Here is a 24,607-nt window from a genome sequence, read left to right as displayed (position 1 = left end):
ATAAGCAGTAGTTTTTAGTACAACCTTTTATGGATCGGACGTTTTTTTCCGATACTATGATGATTTTAGTATACGTGCGACTGATTATAATTCTTAAGCCTTTGTGTTTCGGTACATATTTCTGCGTGCTGCTATAGGTTTCAAATGTCAGCTCGACGATGTACATTCTAACAAAGTTGTGTACAGTGTATGGATGTTAAATGTTAAGAAGGATTTTTACGTTTATAAATCGTCAAAGTGATTTAAAACATGTCACCGATATTAAAACAAGTAAGTACAAGTTTAATAATTGAAATATGTAACAATTTAATAAGTGTTCTTTCTTATATTTATTGATATCCCATCAATTGTTCTTATGAAATTGCTTATCACAGTACAACGCTAATTATGAATAGTTCGCTAGAATGACTGTGATTGTGTAATAAAACTACAATGTTCACAAAAACAACGATTAGGTATTTTTTATTACTATGATGAAATATTTCCAATAATAATCGTATTAATGACAGTTTATAAAACTTTTCTCTTTCTGAGGCGTCTCTTCATTACTGGACTGTATACATCAGTTTCGTGTCTTGTTTTCTGTCAGATTCAGAAACTTCTCTAGTCTCAATATCCATCCACTCCCTAACCATAGCCATATTTTTTCCTTCTACCTCTAGAATAGAAACAACATACATCACTTTTATTTATATACTATGGAATTAAAAGTAATAGGAAACTCGTTCCATCTAAGGTCATACTAACAAGTTACCACAAATACCTGACCTTATCGAATAGACACGATATAAACCTCGGCTAGTACTCGTTCGTTTACAATCTTGCATTGGTAAAAATGAACTCGAGAACTGTTCCGCAGTATCCACTGCTTCACGGAAGAAGTCACTTAACAGTTTTGGTTGGAAATTAACAGGCCATATCGGCAAAAAAAGTCGTACTAAAATTCATAAGCCACAGGAATGGAAACTCTTGCTAACATTGACTAATTATTATTATCATTACTAAACATTAAATAAAAATTCAAAGATTCAGTGTAAATGCAACATTGCCTCTAGATTTGCTTAAAAAGTTTATTATTTCTTGTAAGTGTCAAGTTTTATTAAGTGTTAAGTATTAGGTCAAGTCAAGTCAAGTCAAATCATTTATTTCAATTAGACCACCTAAAATGGCACCTTTGAACGTCAAATAAAATATAAAGAAGATTCTAGTTGCCCCTTCCAAAAGGTAGTTTCGTGTGGAGAAGAATGGGCAAGAAACTCCACACTTACTCTTTTAAAATAGGTTTACAATATTTTGTTTACATTAGTTAAATAATGATTATATGTCACATTAATCTGTAGTGGTAGATTAATATATTATAAATAAAACATTGCTCCCATGATTTAGAAAGCATAGATGATATGATGTATATTGTAATGAAATACGTTTTTACTGAACTTATCTACTGGCATAAGTAAACAGTAATTCTTAATAAACAACATTGAATGTTAAAAACATTTTACATAATAATCTTTTCAGGTGTTTTAAATGTATCTTATTAAATATGTCACCATCGATTTATTTGCTTTTTGGGTAATAATTCTCGTATCAAACTGCTACATTTAATACATTTAATATCATAATAAAAAAAAACCTACTTTTTATATAGAAGGAGATGTAATGACGTATTTCTACAGCGCTTACTACTGCTGCTTTGTTTCGCCTCGGAATTGAACCCGTTCCAAATAAATAATAACTTTAACACGAATATCAATCTCGATTAAATTTATAGGAATGTGGTAAAACAAAAATCTTTTAACGTTTACGTTACATTTAATAACACGAAAATATAGAAAAATCATATTATTTTAATTAACCGTAAAAAAATGATGACCATATGTTTGTATTACGTCTAAAAATAAGTGACTCGTGATATATTTTTAATAAAGTGTATCGGTAGTTTGTAAAATTTCATTATTTTAGTGAATGCTGTTAAATATTATATTTGATATAATTAATATTATCTTTATAATACTTATAGTCAATTAATTGACACAAAATCCTATTAATAAATGACGGTATCCGAGTTAAATATAGCGAATTTTATCACAATCATTATGATTGATGTGTCATGAATAAATGATTTATGACAAAATTTTCCATAGGATACTAGTTGAACAGAAACATAGTATGTATGTAAATACCGTTCAAACGCAATATTCTAATAAAATATCTAAGATATTGCTGGTGAAGTTCTGTTACTGTAATGGGGCATGGGGAGGACTCACTATTTTTAAATTCACGGATTATTCTCCATAGTTTTTTTTTTATAGAACAGGGGGCAAACGGTCAGGAGGCTCACCTGATGTTAAGTGCCCATGGACACTCTCAATGCCAGAAGGCTCGCGAGTGCGTTGCCGGCCTTTTAAGAATTGATAAAATAAAAAATAATAGTTGTTTTTAATCCAAAACAATAATTATTTTTGACATAAAAACCTAGGGCAGACTGCTAGCGCTTTAAATTCGCAATATTTAAATGCTAATTCAAATTTCAGTACCTATAATAAATGCCTATATTACTACTAAATTATGTGGAATCGGTAAAAAAAATATAAATTTATCATAATTTAGTTGAATTTGTTTCATTATTTATTAATTTGTTTATATTTAATATATTAATAAATTTATTATATTTATAATTATAAATTGGTAAAGTTTGATCCGTTGTGAATGCTGCCTTCATGATGAGAGTCTGTTTACGACAAACTCAAAAACTACTAGACAGAATTTATTGCGGTTTTCATTAATATGTAGGTTGATCCATGAGGAACGTATAGGTATTTAGATTTTTAAGGTTGCCGAGTCACGGTTGCCCGTTCTACGCTAATTTCTAACAGTTATAGACAAATACATAGACATAGACATAACATTTATTACAAACAAAAACACACACACATAAACACACAAAATAACAATACTTAAAGAAAACATAAAATAAAATAAGACATCACAAACAATAAAAATTAGAAATTAAAATTAAGAAATTTTCTTTTGCCATTCGGTTCGCTTCTAGTGTGCAATGTGTGTGTACTGTGGTTGTAATTGGCCCTGGCTCATCATTATGTTATCCCTACATCAGGGACACTTGTTTCTATGTAATCAGTTCATAGCAATAAATTATTATTATTTGTTAATAAGGGAGCGTTCAAGTATTACGTAACGTATTTTGGGTATCAAAATACGTTTTTAAATACGTCCTTTTGTAAAACGTTACGATGCGGGGCGGGGATTAAATTACGCGTTATTGTTAATATTTTTTTCGACTTACACCACGTTATAGTAACTAAAGAGTCACTAGGTGGTCACGAAACGTTTTACTATACTTGGGTACAGTACTGTACTTGGGTACTGAAAAACGTTACGGCGATTTACATGGGGGGGGGGGTCAATAATCTCCAAAAGTTGCGTTACGTAATACTTGAACGCTCCCTAAAGCGCTATGGGGGATTTTTAGTTAAACCAACTGTAATCAATTTTCAGATATTCGTATCGGCATCTCCCCAGTTAGCAGCAATATCGGCGGGCGGTCTCATTGGGTATCCCAGTGTTCTCTTGCAGCAGTTCAAAGGCAATGATAGTTCCATAATTGTTGATGTCCATACTGCATCGTGGATTGGTATGCATCAAGTTTTTTTTTTTAATTAAAAGCCGTCGCGTGCCGCGTCGCAAAGCCTATTTAGGCTCAAGTTTAGTGGGGCGCTCTGTGCCATATTTTTCGTCCATCGAGCAACCCACGCTTTTTCACAATAATACCAGTATTTTTTGTTCATTACCATTTTCAGCCTAAATTAGGACTTATTTTTCACTTTTTAGTTTGATGTGCTTTAAAAGCGTGTTTTTTAGTTTTTTTAAACTATTATTTATTTTTTTCATTTTTTTTTTCGAATTATTGCATTGTCATCGATCTTTGACAGGTGCGCAAAGTTTGAATTAAATCTGTCCGTTAAAAGTGGGTCAAAATCGAGTCCGAAGGAGTCGGTTACATACATACAGGTGAAGCTAATATAAAGCGTGTAAAAGTGCCTTCGCCGGAGAAGGTAAGGTACTTCGTTCTTCACTCCAGTGAGATTCCGTTCTGGCCTTCAGGCCGAGATTACCGGCGATACCTCACGGCCCAAGCCGAGGTCCGAGTCTCGCAGGAGCTTGTGCTAGCCGTGGGAAAAAGCCCAACCTGTGCTGACCAGCCCCTTGATACCATTCAGTGATATTGAAAAAACAGGTCCTTAGTTCGATTGAGCGGTCGAACCAAGAAATCTTTACGAAGTAGACTCTAATGTCGAAATTATACGGGTTATTCTAACATAGTGATTTATGACGTTATTATCTTTAATAATGTATCTACAGATCCTGTTTTGTTTGTCAACAATCAGTTCCAGTCTCAGCCTTCCTGTTATTAGACGACAACATTCTTTCTTATCAGTATTTGTCTTTGACTGGCTTTAACGTTCTACCTTCCTATCCCTACATGAAATCCTGTGCCATTATTAAGGTGTTGACTTCGTTTTTTTATTCCTGTGACAACTTGTCTTTAATATATTATTTCCCTCTCTGTCCGCCTTATATGAGTTAGGGTACCAAGTAGAAACCTGAGGCGGAAGTCTCAACTTTTGGATGTACCGCGCGCACATTCTAACTTGGTTAGCGAAGCACCACTCACGCGAGCAATACATATAATAAATAGAATTTCTATTAAGGTAGACCTATTTGTTTGTACACTGGCTGAGTTCACAAGAGTTGCTTCCTATATTATTAGTTATAAGATTTAGGTATAGAAATATATTTTTTTTAATGTTTTTTATCTAGGTTAATTGGTGTGGGTATAAATATTGTGTCGTTCTATCGAATTAGTAATTACTGTAAAGATAGAATAATGATATGGAATAAAATAAATAAATAAATAAAGTTTTATCGGTATTCCCTATTATTGTCATTTTATGCTAACTTCAATTTAAGCTAGTTTCATTGTTAGACATTACAAACTAGTGATTTACATTAACACGTTCACTGCGCCATCATTTTTAAAGAACTTTCAGCTGGTGCTATGGAGACCTAAAAGATCTCGTAACAAACCTATCCTTTGGTGCGTTTGAGACCTAATCAGTCTCCTAAAAATACACTTTTGAAAATAATTTATATCTTCCAAAAAAACAATGACATATATTTTGAAGTTTTTGTGGGTGAAAGATAGCTAATTGCTGTATATTTTGCTAGGTTCGCACGCAGTTACGACATTTGAATAAACTACAAATACCAAACAAAAATTAGGTATCGATTGTATCTCGTACCGCAACCGAAGATAGTTCAATATGTGTAGTAAGTAGTGATGGGAATAAAATAATATCTCAGTTATCGATTCTAAATGTTTTATTAATTATGCAAAGTGTTTTTCATTTAAACATGGTAAGCACATTACGCGCAAATGGTAACAATTCGTTTAGTTTTTTTAGAAGCGTCAGTGCTGTTTAACTGCGTGTGCTCCAACGAAAAAGGTTTATCGTTAAATATTTCTTAATCAGAATCACTGTCATTATTAGTCAATGGGGGGCAAATTTGAACATTTTCCAAAACAAATATTTTACTGGACGATGCAGCAGTATAATCCGGCGTTAATTTTTTGTTAGAAACCTCACCAATAAAATAGATTTTTTACACTTTTTTCTTTTAAACTTAATCACTCATTGTTTATCAAAAATAATCAACACGCGAGAGTTATTTCCAAAACGTGCCCGCGACTTCCCGAATGTCGATTCTAGGACAACACTAAAAATCCCATCCTCCATCTCTTGCGTCTACGAGGCCTACGATTTCACGAGTACCGACATATCTCCTAACGCATGGAATTATAACAATTACAGTACTGTGCGTTAGGGACCTAATCCATCTCTAATTTATTTTTTAAAGTCCTGGAATTCAGCTCTAAGTAGGAAGCAAATATGTATATTTGTCCTGCTCATCCTTAAAGAACTTTACAAGTTACATCATCCCGCAAGGAGTGAAAAAACACGATTATGTTCAACGCACAATACAAAAGTCCTGCAAGAGATCTGATAGATATCGTAATGCAACGAACGTGTTAAAGCTCAAAGTATAAATATATAGTATAGTGAAAAACTGGCATAGCAACTTCTGTGGATATTTTTTCTTTAAATAAATAAAACTAAAATAATCGGTTCAATTACTAGCAATCGTTAAATTATGAGATATGTTTGTGTTTTTAAAAGCAATTATATGTATCTTTTTCAGTCTTTTTGGATGTTTAATAAAATTGCATAGATAATCTATATAATATTATATAACTGTTTCGTTTTTATGTAAGTTGAAATCATTAGAAAATCATTCTATTGAGAAAAAAATGCATCATTCAAATTCGATAAACGTTAACGCAATTAATACATTTTCGCTTTCGGTTAACAAGAATGTCATTTTCACATTCGGGTGGATGCGCAATAAAAATGACAGAATGTATGTAGTAGTTCTCGGAAAATGAAATTTTATAAAAGCAATCGCTATTATTATTACGACGTTCAAATTGTACAGAACTACTTACACTATTATTAAAAAATCTATATCAGATTGGTATTGTTAAATAATGACTAATTGTTTTTTTTAATCAGGGTAAAATTTCTGCAGATTCATTATAAGATTCTGTTTTATTCAAAAATAATATTTTTCTATTTCAGCATCGGTACATGGATTAGCTGGTGTTCCAAGTCTCTTCATTCCCTACATCATGCAACAACATGGAAGAAAGTTTGGCTTCCACATTTGCTGCCTCCTTGTCATTCTCGGCTGGATCATCATATACTTTGCAAGAAACGCTACAACAATCATCGTTGGGGAGTCCTTCCAAGGCCTTGGCGCTAAAAGCCTCTTAGTTGTCAGCTATTTGACAATCGGTGAAATGGTTGATCCAAAATACCGAAATATTCTAATGCTGTTCTATAATATAAACCAAACTATCGGGGTGACTCTCGTACATGTTATGGGCAAGTTTTTTCATTGGAAAACCATTAGTTTGACCATGATTATGCCAATTGCAATTGGTTTCTTACTGAGCTGTTCTTGGCCGGAGTCACCAGCATGGTTAGCTTTAAAGGGCCGGTTTGATGAATGTAAGAAATCCTTTATATGGCTGCGTGGAGCAGATGAAGATGCAATCACAGAAATGAATGCCCTATTGAATTCTCAAATAGGTAATATAAATAACAAACCAAAGAGAACTAATACAATCGAAGCGCTTAAAGAAGTTTGGGGTAAAATCACGAGCAGAGACTTTTATTTGCCAAGTTTTCATATGTTTATATTATTATCTGTTTATTATTGGAGCGGGAATTTAGTGTTTCTTGTGTATGCTATGAATATGGTGGAGAATGTGACTAAAGATGAGGAGTCAGCTTATATAGGGATGGTTGTTATGGACTGTGTCACGCTATTAGGCAACGCTACAGCGTACATATTCTTTAAGTATTTTAATAACAAACCTGTGTTATTGTTTAGTGGTATAGGAAGTGCTGTATTTCTTCTAGCATCGTCGATTGTGTCATACCTACAATTCCGGGAAATAGTATCGGATGACTCGTTATTATGTTTGTACTTCTTAATAGGATTTATGATAGCTTCTAGTTTAGGAATTTACACTACACCTTATGTCATGTCATCGGAAATAATGCCTATACAACATAGAGGTATAGGCGGTTCATTGATGGTTATCATTATTTGTTCTTCCTATAGTTTTACTCTCAAAATAGCTCCCTACCTGGTTATGTATTTGAAACTACACGGAACCTTTCTTTTGTATTCAGTAACATTAAGTGTATGCCTAATTTGGGTATGGAAATTTGTTCCCGAGACAAAAAATAGAACGTTACAAAGTATAGAAGAAAATTACTTAGATAAGAATAAAGCAGAAAGTGTAGAACCTCAACCGGAGAGTCAAGCTAATTTAAATGTAAGGCTGGTATTAATTCAAAAGCCCCAAGAATCAAACGATATACTTCATACAGTAGTTCCTACTGAAGTAATCCAGAGTCTTCTGGAACATAAAGAATGTATTACTTAAAATATGTCTTAGTGTAATGGAACTGTGATACAATATTGTTATAATATCGCTGCCGGTGATAAGTGGAAAGATGTGAATTTCAAGTGAAAATATATGTAACATCAAAAGAGTCCATAATAAAACTAAAAACTATTTTATATGGCTTATTTCATTTAAATTTAAATGTAGTCCTATCTATTCTACAATGTAACATACTTTATATAACCAACTAAAAATAACATGTAAATTAATAACAATTAATTCAAGTAACAAGCGACTTTTCCTTTAGCTTTCTAAATTTTTATCTATTTTTAATATTTTATTCTACTTTCTCTCGCCTGTGGTACCTTTAATATTATATTACCTTCTACTTCTTCTAAATATATTGCTATCTACAATAATTTTCCTAATGTTATACTGCTTTTTTTCGGTCTTCCTATTCTTGGACGTTTAATATGTATCAAATTGTTTGTTTTTGAATGTTGTTATTATATAGGTATTTTCTAATTGGTTTTTTGTTTTAAATAATAATAATCTGAATTTTAATTGAATTAATTTTAATAAGTTCATTCGCCGTCCTTATTTGCCATAAACTATTTTATTATTAATACTTGTTGTGTCTTTAAGATAGATATAGATATATATATTGAAAAGCCGGGATTGGAATCCAACGTTGCAGATGAACGTGCTAACCACGGTACTATTAAAGCAGTGTAATAAAAATAAACTGAGTTAACTGGTGTGTATTTTTCAAGCAATATCAGTTTAATTACAGTCGAGTCAACATTTGTACAGCTCTTCGGTTCGGAGACAATTATTGTCTACGATCACTGTCTCAAATAAATAACGTTGATTAATTTTAAACATTTACTTTTTTAAATATAAAGAGTGCCATAGAAAATCAATTTAAAATATTATTTTAAAAATACGGCAGAAAATCACAGCAAAAGTCATTTTTGATATTATTGAGGGCTGTTACAGCGAGCCTCTGGAGAGAAAAAGTGTTTTAGTTTCACAGTAATTATTTACAGCTTCTGATAAGATTTGTATTAGATATTCTAGTATTATTGTATATGTATACGTATATGAATTGAAACAACGATATTACCTAACATTAAATTAGGATTGCCGAATGTATATACTTTTGAAATAAAACATAAATCTTTTTTTTTTTTTATGATTGGACAATTCACACCAATTGACCTAGTCCCATGCTTAGCTGGTGAAGCTTGTATTATGGGTACTAGGCAACGGATATACATAGATAGACCTAACACATATAAATACATATTTAAACACCCAAGACCTAAGCACAATACCAAATGCTCATCACATCGATGTTTGTCTCAGCCGGGGATCGAACCCGGGACCCATGGATTCGCAGTCAGGGGTACTAACCACTAGACCAATGAGCCTTCAAATCTATATGATAAGGTTAATCAGTAATAGTTCCGAGTAATAAACATCAATTAAAGTTATTATAAACCTAAAAAATAAACATTTTTCTGCAGGCGTCAATTTTTATTCATATAACCTTTAGAATTATCGCCATTATATCCCCGAACCTTAAAATAAGGGTCATGAATAATTCCTCTTTTAGCTGTCTTCAAAGGGTTTTAAATAGAAATTGGTAGTTGGAAGTTGCTGTATCAATATTGCATGAGGAAACTGTGGCGAGTGCACGTTCAAATAACGAATTTTGGACGTCTTATTTTTATTGGCTCTAGAATTTAAGATTTTATTGAAAATCGGTAAGGTATGGATGAGAATAAATGTATGTAAATATTTAAGTTTAAATCCTAGTGGTTCATGGAAACCAGTTGCACCGATTAATTTGAACTAACACTTACAAAAAAGTGAAATGTACTACAGTAAATAAATAGCTTCAAATAAGATATATGTTTACATTCCAAATGATTAATGATAAGCTCGAGGTTATCTCCGTCATCTGACGGGTTCTTAGATGCAGTGCGCACGTCCGATACAGGCGCCGATCAGAGAAAATTTAAATTACATCGTATAGGCAATAACATTATCTTCGACATATAGATAAAGAAGAAAATTTCTCCTCAATTCGACAGCTCCAGAGGCAAACGATGACAAATGTAGAACTTCTTCTTAGTTGAGAACTTAAGACATTTTCACATCCTCCCTGGAATTCAAATATTCTGGCAATTCGCGTAAAGATCGCTTTAAGATCTACAGTGGTACAATATGGTTGCCAAGGGTATGCTTTTATAAATTTTATAGCATTTTCAAGTTGACGCAATTGCACAATTTAAAATGCATAGTGTCACGGAAGGAATTCGATTATATGGAAGAACGAACTATTTTTCAGTCTTCATAGGATACAGGTTTTGAAATTGTACGAGGATTAAAGTGTTAAATTTTAATCTTTTACACAATTACCTAAACAATCAAACGCTTATTCATAATTTATTTAATCACTATCACTATCACTACATAGTATAAAACAAAGTCGCTTTCTCTGTCCCTTTATCCCTATGTATGCTTAAATCTTTAAAACTACGCAACGGATTTTGATGCGGTTGAGGTTGCGTTTGATTGAGGCTTTTTTAATAGATAGAGTGATAGAAGAGGAAGGTTTATATGTATAATAACACCCATTACATAGTGGAGAAATATTGTTATTTTTGAGGTTTCCAATGATAGTAATTACTATAATTAATTAATAATTACATTTTTTCCGGTTACATTGCAAACGCAGGCAGAACCCTACGAGATTTAGCTAAATAATGAACTAAGTACTGTACACATTATATACATACACATATTATAAGTAAGTTACGATAAATAATTGTATGATAGTCGATTTTTCTGTAGTGTATTTAGTATCAGCATTGCACACATGCGAAGCCGGGGCGGGTCGCTAGTATAATAATAAAGCAATTGCACCGCCACCTGACTTATTTGTTTTTTTTAATTGGTTCACATAGAATTAAAAAAAGATTTTTTTTTAATTTATCATTCAATCGCTGTAGTACCTACATAGGTATTAATTACCTATTATTTATCTTAAGTATAATTGTACTTTCAAATTTATTGAGTTAGGTCATCAGTAGATAACAATATCGACTATTCGCAAATTTTTGTATTATTTCTCATGTAAGTGATACTAAAATTTGCAAATAATAAGTGATACCAGTTTTTCCCGCATTGATTTCATCGTAGCGTAACTTCGATACATTTTTTCCACAAAAAAGAAGTTATCGGATCGAGTTAGTTCGAGTGATTCAACAAAACATACTTCGACATATAAGTTTAGAAAATACATATATTAAATAATTTAATACTTAAATTTCGATATATTGCCCAAGCACATTTGCCAGGTAACAAGCAATATAACAAAGAGATCCCTATTATGCAAACTCCGCAACTTACAAACGTACTAAGTAATTACGCCTTGTAATTAAAAGGCTACTTCGAAGCAAAAAGCTTAATCGCCCCGCCTAATGAGTCTACCGGAGACTGCATAAACAAAACTTGATTAAACTTCCACTGAAGTAGGTAGTTGGCTAAGACCGCGAGGAAAAACTTGTGCAACAAAATTATAATGCACGTAAACAAATGTTCTTACGTTGTTCAGACTGAACATTTAAGATAGCGATGGTTTTTCTTTGCATATTTTGTTAGATAAAACTTTAAATAATATTAAATCCAGTGGCTACAACCCTAATTGGGTCTCAGATTGCGTCCGTTCCTTCGATCATTTTTATTTTATAGACAAGTACAAGTAGGTTTCTGAGTTACATGTCATTGAGTTTTTCGGTTTGACCCCTTTGCATTCACCGTAGGAGCAAGTGCAAGCGCACATAGACATACACATTGCAGTCACGCGTCGTGTTTGTTAAAAAAATAGGAAATTGTTGTAAACAGTTTAAAAATTTAAAGTTGCATATTTTGTTTTTTAATTAGTTATTGGAATTAAGTTTATATAGGAGTTATTTTTTACTTAAAAGGGTTACCAAATCTTACAAATTGTAATGCATACTTATAATGAATAAGGGAGCGTTCAAGTATTACGTAACGAATTTTGGTGGGGGGGGGGGGGTACTTTTGTAAAACGTTACGATGCGGGGCGGGGATTGAATTACGCGTTCTTGTTAATATTATTTTCGACTTTCCAGTACTTTACACCACATAATAACTTTAAGGTATAAAGAGTCACTGGGTTGTCACGTTTTACTATTGAGTACAGAAAAACGTTACGGTGCGTTACATGGTGGGGGGGTCAATAATCTCCAAAAATTGCGTGACTTGAACGCTCTCTAAACACAATTAATATTTATTTTTTATAGCAGAATTTTTTTAAAGAACGCACGTCCTCGGGGATGATCGTCGCTCGCTTAAGCAACACTACTTATACAATATATAAAAAAAACTTTATCTATATAAAATTTATGCACATGAGTCGTCGACGGTCCCTGTTTTCTGAAAAACAATCGAAATGTCGCGTTATGGATATAATGCACTGAATACTCATTTAGACAATATATTAAGAAGTGTTATTTAAACGTTTATATACGTAATTTAGTCGCTTTTAAGTATTTCGCATTTATGTGCAAATACTTTCCAGACCACGCCGAAATTATGGTGAGGCATGATATTAACAAGATACAATAAAACAAATTTTATATTAAGATACAATAAAACAACTTATAAATGTATAATGTAAGTATCTCAATTTGAACTTTGAGTGGTTTTATGTTTCAGACTTGTAAATTCTGAAAATTTCAATAGTGTTACTCTGTTTTAGAAAGAAAACCAACAGTTTAAGAAGGATATTAACAGTATCAACGCGTTTTTTTTTAACAATCTGTCTATAGGTGTACGTATCTATGTAAAGTCTAAAATTGTCAATTGAGTCAAACTGAACCGTTATTTGCGCTACAGTTTTATTTGTTAAAACCTCCGGCTATCGGTGGTATATCATATTTACGTTCAGCGCAGTCCGGTGCTGCCATAAACGTCATCGCGCGAACTAAACGGGCCCACTGGGGGTGCTCTGTAAGCCATCGTTTGAGCCCTGCCCTAGGTTATACACTTTTAACTAACCACGTTTTAGTTCTTTCGTGCTGGATTTTTATGAACCATGGTACCTGACACTGTGCCGGTAATATATTAGTTCTGATAGCGAACTCGTCATTTTTGTTTGTAGTTCTTCCAATAGGGCCGATTTCACAAATATACTCTCACGTGGTAATAATGGAAAGGTCAACGACTGACTAGGACATCTCAACTCATTAATCGCTATTGAGGCTTACACTGCTTACAGTCTATTTGGAAGAAATGTTTCTTGCGATGTGATTAGTGCCGGTCGGTGTTGCAATCCACAAAAAAACAGAATCTTTGCCGAGTCTGTTTAGCAAGCTTGCCGTGTTAATTATTTACTATGAGTAATATTTTGTTTTGCCTTGGTATATTTCTATCGAATTGCTATTTATGTATGTACATTATATATTCGCAGATGCTTGGCGGACCGATGCTACTTCTTTTCGATACAAAAATATCCCTCGGGAGTTACGTGGGATAGTGAGGAAGTTGCTTGGATCTGGTCAGCACTCGGCACTACCTTAAGTTCTCTTGTCCTTTTCACAGGTGTATAGAATATATTTTCCTATGTACATGATTGTCCTCATTTTAACATATCTGATGTTTGAGAGCATAAATAAAATAAAAAGATTGATCGCCTACTTAAAAAACTCCTTTAAAATTACAAATAAAAGTCCAAGGGTTAGGTTTAGAATCAATACTTAAGGAAGTTGAGATTCAAGAATACTTACCGCTCAATCTCGGCTGTGAGTCTAACTATGAGCTCTTCTTATGGCTTGTGCCATACCGAAAATATGCAGTGTCCACTATCAAAAATTCACTTTACTATAATGCGGGTGCATCGTTAATAATTCAACCCAGCCGATGCGTTTTAATCGAAAATAACTTACAGATAATATCCGATTATACAGAGCTTAACAATTTATATATCCAATACATTAACGTTCAATCCTCACTCGTATCACGAAAATTATGTTATTTTAATAGTTTAATTTCCATTATTGACAGACCGAAATGATAATAATCCGTAGATTGAAAAATTTGTTGTTGGAAATTTACTGTAATACTTGGAGTGGCATTTTTTAAATTTCTAAAAGAAATTCTTACATGTTTTAAACTGGATTCTAATGATTCAATGTCTGTCTATACCGCCGCGGTACACTTAATGGGCTTTTAACGGTTTTTCACCGAAATATGGTGTATAATAGGGTGGTAGGAGATGGGAACCACTGGAAGAAAATAATGTTATCATTATGGTTGTATGTATATTGACTGAATTAAAACGATTATTATGGAAGATGTCGTTAAAAATCTATCTAAAATTTATTTTATAAAAGCGATAGACTTTACAAGATTTTTGACCTCACTCACTATCATTGTAGCAACACCTATATTCTACGGCTACAATCACTGCGATGACGTCATATCCTGATTATGATTTCAGCATCCCGTCAAACGGTTCTACCAAACATGGCGGCGGACACTTTGCTATTGTAAAAAGGGTTATAATTTATGAAAATTTCTTAGAGTCAGAGTGTTTTTGAGAGAGAGTGTGTATGGTAAATCTACCAAACACAAGCAATAAAACTTATATATACTTATATTCTAAATTAAAAACATTTGTATTGTTTGATTTGTAGGTTTCTCTATTAAATACATTGAAACAAAGGCTATATTTATTTCCAAAATATAAAGGATATGAAATATAAAACTTCCTCGTGGAATGATTATGAATGCATATTTTTAATGCCTGTTCAAGTGTGGAATCGTGTCTCTCAAGGGATTGCTTGCACTGTTCCATGATTAAAACGGGGAATCCCCTTTGTATTACGCTGAAATTATCGCTTTTATTTACATTCACCTGGAGAATTGGGTTTTTTACACTGCATTTGTTAATAGTGAATTTATTTCAGTAGCTTTTTCCTGAGTTTGAGGAGATACGAAAATTCATTTTACCATCTAATGCACCATTCTACTGATGAAATAATTTTGACAATTCGATCAACATTTACTTTAGAGAGTACTTTTTGCAAACTTGATTTTTTTTTTGTAATAAAAGTATCTGCTCAGTCGTATTCTTCGTTGCTGGATGGTCGTATCAATGTAAAGTGTCTGCTACCCTGATAATAATATATGATCTCTACTTTGTTTGGTCTATAGCTTCCCTTAGCGCAATGGGGAGACCCGTGAGAATCGTGACATTTCCCCGCCGCCTTTTGCCTTCAACATTACCGATGACAACCAGCTTGTCGTTCTTACAATTAAAGTATAGAATATAGATAATTAAAGTAAGGTGTAGTTGAGTTAATGTAGTAGTTTTTACCACTTCAGTAGAAATTCATTCATTTCATTTTTAATTAAAATTTTCAATTTTGCAAGGTATTTATTGTTCTTACATTATTTAAGTAAAAAAAAACATACAATTTTTAATTATTGTGTTTTGTTACAAGTTATTCTTTACAATACTACGAGAGTCGAGAATGGAAGTATAATATAATATATTCTTACATATATAGGATGCTTAAGTAGAATTTATTTCAGTGCCAATGGCTTCATTGGCGGATCAGCGGAAAAGTTCTGATTACAATATTGATGAGAATACAATTCAATCAAACAGATGAGCTCTTGAATATTCACTCATATTACAGATCTACAGTTTATGGAGAGTCGTTTAAAATATTCTCTAGGATACGTAGACTTTACTGGAATTTACTTGGAATGTTATATTATGGTTACAAGTTTATTTGGATAAATATACAAATTACGACTTACCAGCCATATTTAAATTTATTTGCTGTAAAATTTTGAATCAGTCTTAGGGAATTTGATAGGGAAATTTCTGGATCTGTTTCTATGTTTTAGGCATCCTTTTAAAATACATTTCTTGTCAGTAATCGAACCTTAATCACAGAAATAACACAATGATTTTAATAGACGTCTTACATATACAAAAAATAAACGTTTAATTTCGTGAAACAGAAATATAAGTGCTAATCTCATACTATGGAGTATGAGATTGGATAGAGTTTGCTCAATTCAATTACTAATAAACATAACTAACTTACGAAAACATTCTACAAACTGTTACCAAAATATCTATTATAATGTACTTGTATATTATCCTACACTGGGGCCCAAGTTACAATAAACGCAAAAGTGAAACACAATTTAGAACGTGAATAGACCCAATTAAGAAAACAGCAGGTGGTACATGGCATTGAGTGGCACGGTGCAGATAGGAATGGCGGAATTTGGAGGAGGCCTTTGCCAAAAAAGGGCACACAGATAAAAATAATGGGATAGAAATTTAAATGTTTAAGTTTCTGTAATAAAAAGCCATTATTATCACTTATCTTATATAAAATACACCTTTAAAAGACTTCCACCAAGGTTTTCCTGTTACATTTTAGCTTGCCTTCAATAATAATTTTACTCAAGCTTCCATGAAGGCAAAGGCTAAAATGTAAATCTGTCTAAGTTCAAGAATACTCCACTTGCAAAATCCATTATAATAATTGTCAGATTGAGCCCATACTGAATATTAATAGATTACAATACTTCACGTCGTATGCAGAGCCATATGTATCTTTAGACATCGTTATTAATTGCTATTACTTGCCTGTTTTAAGCTTTCTTGCCTTGTGGTTTGGCTCTATATAGCTAATAATGAGAAAATATGTAACAAACATGAGTAGTGGCTTGAGCGTATGATGGTCTATGAAGAAGCTTTCTTTCCATGTGTGCATTTAACACCAAACCTGTGAAGGAAAATATTCTAATGAAATCGGCATGCCCTGGACAAAAAAACGGCGTGTGTACAGAAGGCTGATATACTGAGCTACAAGTAAAATGGTCTAAACATACATCTGAAGCCAAGAGTAGTAGCCAAGTAAGGGTTGTAGCACTACTTTTTATCTATATATATAAAAATGAAACCCGTTTTCCGTTGTCACGACATAACATGAAAACGGATTGACTGATTTGTCTGATTTTTTTTATAATATACCTAGAAGTACGAGGATGGTTCTTACGGAGAAAATTTAAAAAAATTGAGTGACAAAGCCTAAAAACAACACTTTTCTATATTCCCATACAAAATATTCGTAATAATACTAACTTAAAAGTCAATTTGAACTTTAATACCATATCATAAAGTTCAAGTGTTAGTGGAGGGGTTCCGGGAAGGTAAATTTATAATTTATTTTTTGACATAATGTTGTCTTATCAATTTTCTATTTTTTATCTTACTAGCTAGACCGGTGTCCCGAATAGCAGAATAAGTATTTTAAACAAATAAAGAATCAACTGTTAGGCGGTACGATGTTTGCCAGGCCAGCTAGTTTTTATATAGAAAAGAGAGTTTAATTTTATTAAAATAAAATTATTACACCGAACTACACCGTACTGCAATTCAAACGTCAATACAATGGATTATTATGGATCACGTTTGTGTATGGCAAATAACAATTAAATGCAAATACGTATAACTTTTATTAACGATCTAATAGTCTGAATGACCCTTCAAAGAAGTATATATCATATAGCCACTGTCACCTATGACATAGTAATTAGTTTCAAATAAAATATTTGTTTCGTCTGACGCAGGATTACTGGTTACATTGAAAGTATTCTCTTTTTCGCAGTCGGTTATAAACTTGCAAGAAGTTCGTTAGTCGTAAAGTTTCAGTTGGAGTAATCAACCCGTCAAGCCCAAATTCATATAAACCACGAGCCGGTATAATACCGAATAAGCTAACAGCTACAAGCCACGCCCAAGATATAAACACTACGAGCATTAACATAGGGTTGTCACATACACCCGTAGGGTAGCTACACACTACGCTGATGTGTATTCATAATAATTAAATGATGCTATACTTTAAGACCAGTCTTGGCTTCAGATTGCATTTGCTTTTTGATATTTCTTCTACGCCAAGTCGTGATAAGCCAGTATTCTGTACCTTACCTAATTAATAATTCCTTATAAACTAAAGAATTAAAATATCATAATCAATACAAAAAACGAAACGAAAACATTACAACAAACCGAGAGAAAAAAAGAAAACATTTTAATACTTTATACATAATATTACATCTATCTTTATGGAGCAAAGTAATCACATCCCAGGTTGACCAAAAAATACCTTTTAAGGTTATCCTTCCAATTTTCGGGTGTTATTTTGAGATTTGAGGGTAAACAATATATAAGCCGCAAAGTCGAGCAAGTTATGTTGGTACCATAGGGGTCATAAGAATTTAAGAAAGGCTAAGGTGGGACATGGCACATGGAAAACACTGGTTTAGAGTATAAATCAAAATATAAAGCAATAATTAAAATATTTAGCAATATTGGCCCGTTTTTACCGACCGGTTATAACCGGTTGGTGTATACACCAACTGCATAAAAAATATATTTATAACATTAATATGGTCATTATAAACTGTTGTTAGGTTGGTATTACATGGATCTCACAAATTTTTACGCTAGAAGAACTGCGGTGCGAGACTTGTTTTTTTTACAAGTTATGTTTGTGACGGCATGAGGTGTTCCGTTCTCCGTAAACATAATTGTTACAGAAACATGTGGAAGTACCTTTTCTACAAATTGTAATAATTGCATTCGCCGCGAGCTGCCGTTAGTCGCACGAATTTGCATGACTAATGAATGAAGAGCTTTTTTCTCTTCAACTTTGTTCTCTACTGTACGTTTATTTTGGATAATTAATTATGGGAATATTTTGTTATGTAATGAATTTCTGCACTATTTTTATTAAAGCGAACGAAAGGGTAGTGAAGCAATTTTACGAATACTAAATCTCGTTAACTTAGTAAAATATAGGATTGTGTTTTCAATTTTCATTCTTTAACAATAATTAATAATCTTGTAACAAGCGTTATAATTTCAATATTAAGAGAAAAGAACTTTATTTAGACATAAATGCTATTAAAAATCGCCGATTCAGCACTGCTATGCATGCTTCAACGCGTAGACCTCGCTGTTGATCGATTATTTCGTGTGGCACTCACTTATCTAGTTTATTTTTCTTTTCAATTTGAAGCAAGTGAGTGTTTCAATGTTATTTTGACACTTACTCCAAGGCCGGTTGCAAGCGTAGGGTAGATTTATTTGGATCCCCTTGCACTATCCTTCAATGCGTCGTTGTCGACAATGGTTACCGACTGTTCGCAAGGATCATTCTACAACCCAAAAAATTTCCAGATTTAAACGATTGAACGAAAAATAGACCGTGTTTATTATCGCCAGCAGTGTTAGTTCCGTTACACGCAGTTAATGTTTCGTGTTGTTTGCGCAGCGGTATCCACGTAGGAACACATATTCGAAAATTTAACGAATTTTCAGTTTATCCGTGGCGCCAAAAAACTATCTAAAAACCAATGACTAAATTTTAAATTAAATTAACACGGCTTTCGAATAAAATTTCTTTGAATTTCGAATTGCGTGTAGATAATATTTAAATCTGTAAATGCTGGTAATAGAATCTTACTTAGGTGACCTATAAACGTTCTTACCACTTACTTATAACACGTAGTTTATCGCACTAATGCATACAGGAGAATTAAATTTAAGTTATTCTAAGTAACTCAAGCGCATGAGAAATATATGCTTCTTACTTAGTGAACAAATCACACATAACTTATCTTTGAGTACATCATTGTTGTGTCTCAAATAAATAAAAACATATTTAATCTTTTTTGGCACAGGGCGAAATCTGCGCCCAGCTCATCTCCTGTGACCAGTCAAGGAAGTCGGGTTATCAAAATTCGAGCTTGGACACTTAGGTGTCCATCTGTTCATATGTACGCATTTAGATGCGTACATATGAACAGATAAAGCCTTCTTATGTATATTTAGCTAGGCCTGCATTCAATATAGTTCTACATACCATCGCAATAGTAGATAGACGTAGAATGTGTATTTGATGTCTGTAGGGTATATTTGCTGCTCCTAAATGCTTGAAACAGGCGAAGCGCCTTGGTTTGACGTACAACAAGATTGCGTGAATTTACTACCAATAAATTAGTTTTGTCGTTGTTGATGGATATACTTATATCAGATTAATATCTCGACAAGAATTATTTGCAGAGAAAATTTATATATAGCTGACCCGGTAGCCGTTGCTTTGCCATGAATATTATTTCTAGTATTTTTTTTAGTTTAATAAAAAAAAATATCTACTATAATAAAAAATAGGGGTTGAATGTAGAGAGGTGAAAATTAAGGGTTGTATGTATGCTGTACCATAAAAAAATATAAACAATTTTTTTTAATAAAAAACATTTTTTTGGGATGGACACCCCTTATCACTTGGTTTGAAATATAGATAGTAGCTGATTCTTAGACTTACTGAATATACATATGGTATGGGAACAAACACGTGAATTTAATACATATTATAAAGATTAATTTGATAATAAGCGAGGAGGAAGGAGAAAGGTATAGGTATTTAATCTTGCACAGAGAGGGTTCGATAATTATGTTTTTAATAATAAACAAAATACTCTTTTGATATATACTATTCAACAAGGCCTCAAATTATTATTTATTCAGTGGTTTTTGAAATATACCTTTAGCAAAGTCTGTTTTTTTCGGAAGTGATCGTTTCTTTTTCTATAATTGAAATTATATATTATTAATATAATTAACCATGTAACGTATTCTAAACAGAAAGTACTCGCAAACTTTAGAAAAATATGACTCCCAGTATGAAATTTACTTCGGATTAAAAATTTAGAAGGCGCCTGCAACTAACAAAAAAGGCGCCAATGTCGATTTGCTAATTGAAATTAAAAATAATAATAAACTCTTGAAGGTTGAGTAAAACCTTTTATAACTCCAACCAGTTTAAGCAAATAAGTCATCCAAATAATTTTATGCCAAATCAATAACTGTACAAGCTCGGATTTCCCAAGGGCAAAGGGAAAATGATTTAGTTTGGTTTGACCGGCTAAGACGGCCTAAGTTATACCCCGGAGGCAACCCTATTCTCCTTAATAATTATTATCATTTTATATGTATACTTTCGTAGACTCTCGATCGGCTTAATAAATTGAAATGATTAAAATATGTCTTATATAGTATATAACTATCGAATGTATATATCAAAACAGTAACGTCACAAAAACAAAAAATACCAGACAAAAAGTACAAAGCAGTATAGAAGCGTCTTGAAAAATATTTCACAGATATAAGTGTTCTAATGTTTTATACACACAATATCATTCATAATGCAAGCCTGGTTTAAAACAAATGAATACTTAGTATTTTCTAGTTTGCTAAAGAATATTAAACATAAATACGTCTAACACTTCTTAAAGTGTATGCGTAGTCTCTTTGTGTGTATTTACAGTTAGGACACGGGCGCCTGGACGTATGAAAAAGTCATGTTAATAAAATTCACCAAATTAATTGATATTTGACGTTTAACACAATACTGTTTATTATAAAATAAAATGTTCTCACATATCAATTAATATTCTTATGAATGGTATTTTAATATAAAATTTGTCTCAAATCTACCAATCTCTTCACAATTTAATAATTAAGATTTAATCCTTCATAACAAAACTATTCAAGTACAGTCATACTGTCCAGCTGCTAGTCGAGTTACTTCCGAACCGGTACTCAGGACCTTTAAATGTCGCATCGTTTCACATTCAAAATCATTTATTAATTTAGGTTAGACAATGTACACTTATGAACGTCAATAAAGAAATATACATTAAATGCTTCTAATTTTACATTTACTGCCAGTTCTCAAATCAAGGGCGTAGAACGGACGAGAAGAACTGGCAATAAACTCTCCGCCACTGTTTTTTGCAGTCTGTTCCATTCAAAAGTTATCCTGATGATTAAAATAGAGATAAAAACAGAACAAAAACTACTCTGCGGAATTAAAGGAATAATAAATATCTTAACAGAAATTTAAAGATTTCCGCATATTTTATTTACAAACTTTCGCTTATTCGACTTCCAAAAACCTCAAAAGAAACATCATAAAACAAGTATAAACCCGCAAGAGGGCTCTCTCAATCAAGCGAGGGTCTGTCGCGTTATGATTAGCAGTTTGTCACCGCTCCGCATTCGGCACACGTGCTGATAATCAAGAAACTTGGCCGGCGACGTCAGCCAACGTGACGCCCATTCCGCCAATATGCGACGTGCTTGCGGTCCCGTGATGAATAGACAGTTTCGCTAAGCTTTCTACTTTATTTTGCAAGCTTTTAAAAAAAGAATCGCAGAATTTCAAAGTTGATATTCATTACTGACTTATACATCAGATGTCACACGAGCTCAACTTAAATTTATAAATCTTCTATTTGATCATTTATCTTCTGTCTCTTAATTTTATTATAAATATATTAATTATTGATTCATTAACCATTGGATTGGCTTTTACATTTGTTGTTTATATTAATATTATTTTATTTATTTTTTAGATTTTACTTTATTTTAGTTATAGTTAGTGTTACATGTTATTATATGTTAATTTTTTTATGCACTTTTATTAGGAGTTTCTTTTTTATTGTTCCATACTTGGGTTGCCTGGAAGAAATAACTTGTTAGCGATAAAGCCACCCGTTGCCTCATAGCCTGCTTTTTATATTTATGTTTTGTATAAGGTATCGAAGTCTAAAAAATAAATGAAATAAAATCTGAATGTAACAACAGAACTTCTCATACTTGTATACTACTTAATATAGATTCTATTACTAGGTACGTAACTCTTTAACAATTAAACGGACCACTTTGTGTTGGATCTATGTGTTTATTTTATATAATAGGGACAAACGGGCAGAAGGCTACCTAATTTTAAATGATATCGCCGCCCATACTCACGTTGCCAGGAGGCTCGCAAGTGCGCTGCTGCCCTTGAAGTATTGGTTTTCTTGAAGGACCCTAAGGGGAATTGGTTCTGAAATACATTGGTGGGCAGCTGGTAACAGATAACCTATGATATACCTATGTGTAAGAGGTCAAAAATTTGGTGGTTTTTAATTTATTTAGATTTAAAAAAAATTCAACTATGGAGTCTTTTAATAAAAACAGCGTTATCATGAACATAAAGACGCTGTCATGTTTTATCGAATATTATGGTTCATATTTAAGGGAAGGAGAAACAATAATGGGCATTTGGATTATATTAGTACAATGGTATTTTGGGCGTTTTAATGAAATTATTATTTCTATTGTCATACATCTATGTTTACTATACAATACTGTGTTCTTCAAAGGCTCTTTAAAAGTCTCTAGGGATAACTAAGTCCCCCTAGATATGTCGTAGGCCCCACTCGGAGTTAATAACACTAAAGAAGCGCCTCCGAGACAATCACGGCTTTTGATCTCAGCCTCGTGACGTGACCAGAATCCCTGTTCGATATTGATCCGATACAGTACTGATGGCTAATAGTTTCGATTGTTTTTATTAAAGAGTAAATGATACTTGATTATACTATGGTTCATTTCTATAATTAATTCGCGTATAAAATGCTTTTCACAGCTTACAGTACAATTTAGAATCAAAAGTCAAAAATCATTTATTCATGTAGGTAACACAATGTACACTTTTGAACGTCAAAAAAGAAATATACATTAAATGCTTCTAATTTTACAGTTACTGCCAGTTCTCAAATCATGGGCGTAACGCAAGAGAAGAACTGGCAATAAACTCTCCTCCACTATTTTTAATCGCCACGTTTTTTTATATATATACGCATACACGAATTCAAGTATGACAAAGGCTTGCTAATATATTTTTGCTACACATAGTTAAGCTAAGGGCTCCTGAAATACGGGATATAGTACAGGATTTACGCTGTAATGTAATTTCTAATTGGCAATATAATTATTAAATCTCACCTAGCAATTAAGTTCAATTGTAATTGTATTGTATTGTATAATTGTAAGTATTGCGTGTGTGTGTGTGAATTGTAAATATTGAAGTTCTTATTAATTGGAAGATTGGAAGATCTGGTTTTGCTCAACACGAACAAATAACAACTTAACTTCGTAGAACCTATTACATACATCTAAAGGCTCTTAAACTTAGCGTCCTTGGTGACTTTCTTCAGGTCCGTATTTTTTCGTTATTTAAAGCTAAAAAATTTTAAGAAGGAAGTGGTTATGATCACAAAATAACCTCAAAGACGTAAGGCTTTTAGTATGATTTCTATCAAATCATAACAAAAGTGAACAGAAGGCTCACAGCCGATGCTCGGGCGAGTGGCACATCCGGTAGTGACGTCACAGGCAGATGTAGCGAGCACTTCCGGCCGGCCACTTCCGCTCCACGGAAACACCTCGCCCACGTATTTCACGAAATAATACTGAAATTGACTCGCTTAAACGGTTTTTACTGCTTTCACACCTCACTCATTTATATATTCATTTCCAAAAGAATTATGCCTTATTTTCTAACAAATATTATTAAAAACAGA

General features: G+C 32.7%; 1 protein-coding gene across 2 annotated transcripts; it reads left to right on the top strand.

Annotated features, from left to right (window-relative positions):
• Window positions 1-9: 9 nt before the first annotated feature.
• Window positions 10-8,235, top strand: LOC125059374 (sugar transporter ERD6-like 2). Of its 2 annotated transcripts, XM_047663772.1 has the most exons (3): window positions 10-270; window positions 3,520-3,655; window positions 6,720-8,235. In XM_047663772.1, exons 1-3 carry the CDS (start codon window positions 250-252, stop codon window positions 8,096-8,098), a joined length of 1,536 nt encoding a protein of 511 aa, XP_047519728.1. In that variant the 5' UTR covers window positions 10-249; the 3' UTR covers window positions 8,099-8,235. The 2 variants fall into 2 exon arrangements, with proteins under 2 accessions (XP_047519728.1, XP_047519729.1); XM_047663773.1 differs by lacking the exon at window positions 3,520-3,655.
• Window positions 8,236-24,607: the final 16,372 nt, after the last annotated feature.

This window comes from Pieris napi, chromosome 19 (assembly GCF_905475465.1).
Source record: "Pieris napi chromosome 19, ilPieNapi1.2, whole genome shotgun sequence".
NCBI classification, from domain to species: Eukaryota; Metazoa; Arthropoda; class Insecta; order Lepidoptera; family Pieridae; genus Pieris; species Pieris napi.
Note: the sequence above shows the minus strand (reverse complement) of the source record. Positions and strands in the feature narration are given on the sequence as shown.

Bases quoted from the DNA above. Each gene is read 5' to 3' on its own strand.
- LOC125059374 (XM_047663772.1), top strand. From the start codon at position 250: ATGTCACCGATATTAAAACAA. The intron at 271-3,519 runs GTAAGTACAAGT...ATCAATTTTCAG, and splicing joins TGTCACCGATATTAAAACAA to ATATTCGTATCGGCATCTCC. The intron at 3,656-6,719 runs GTATGCATCAAG...TTTCTATTTCAG, and splicing joins CCATACTGCATCGTGGATTG to CATCGGTACATGGATTAGCT.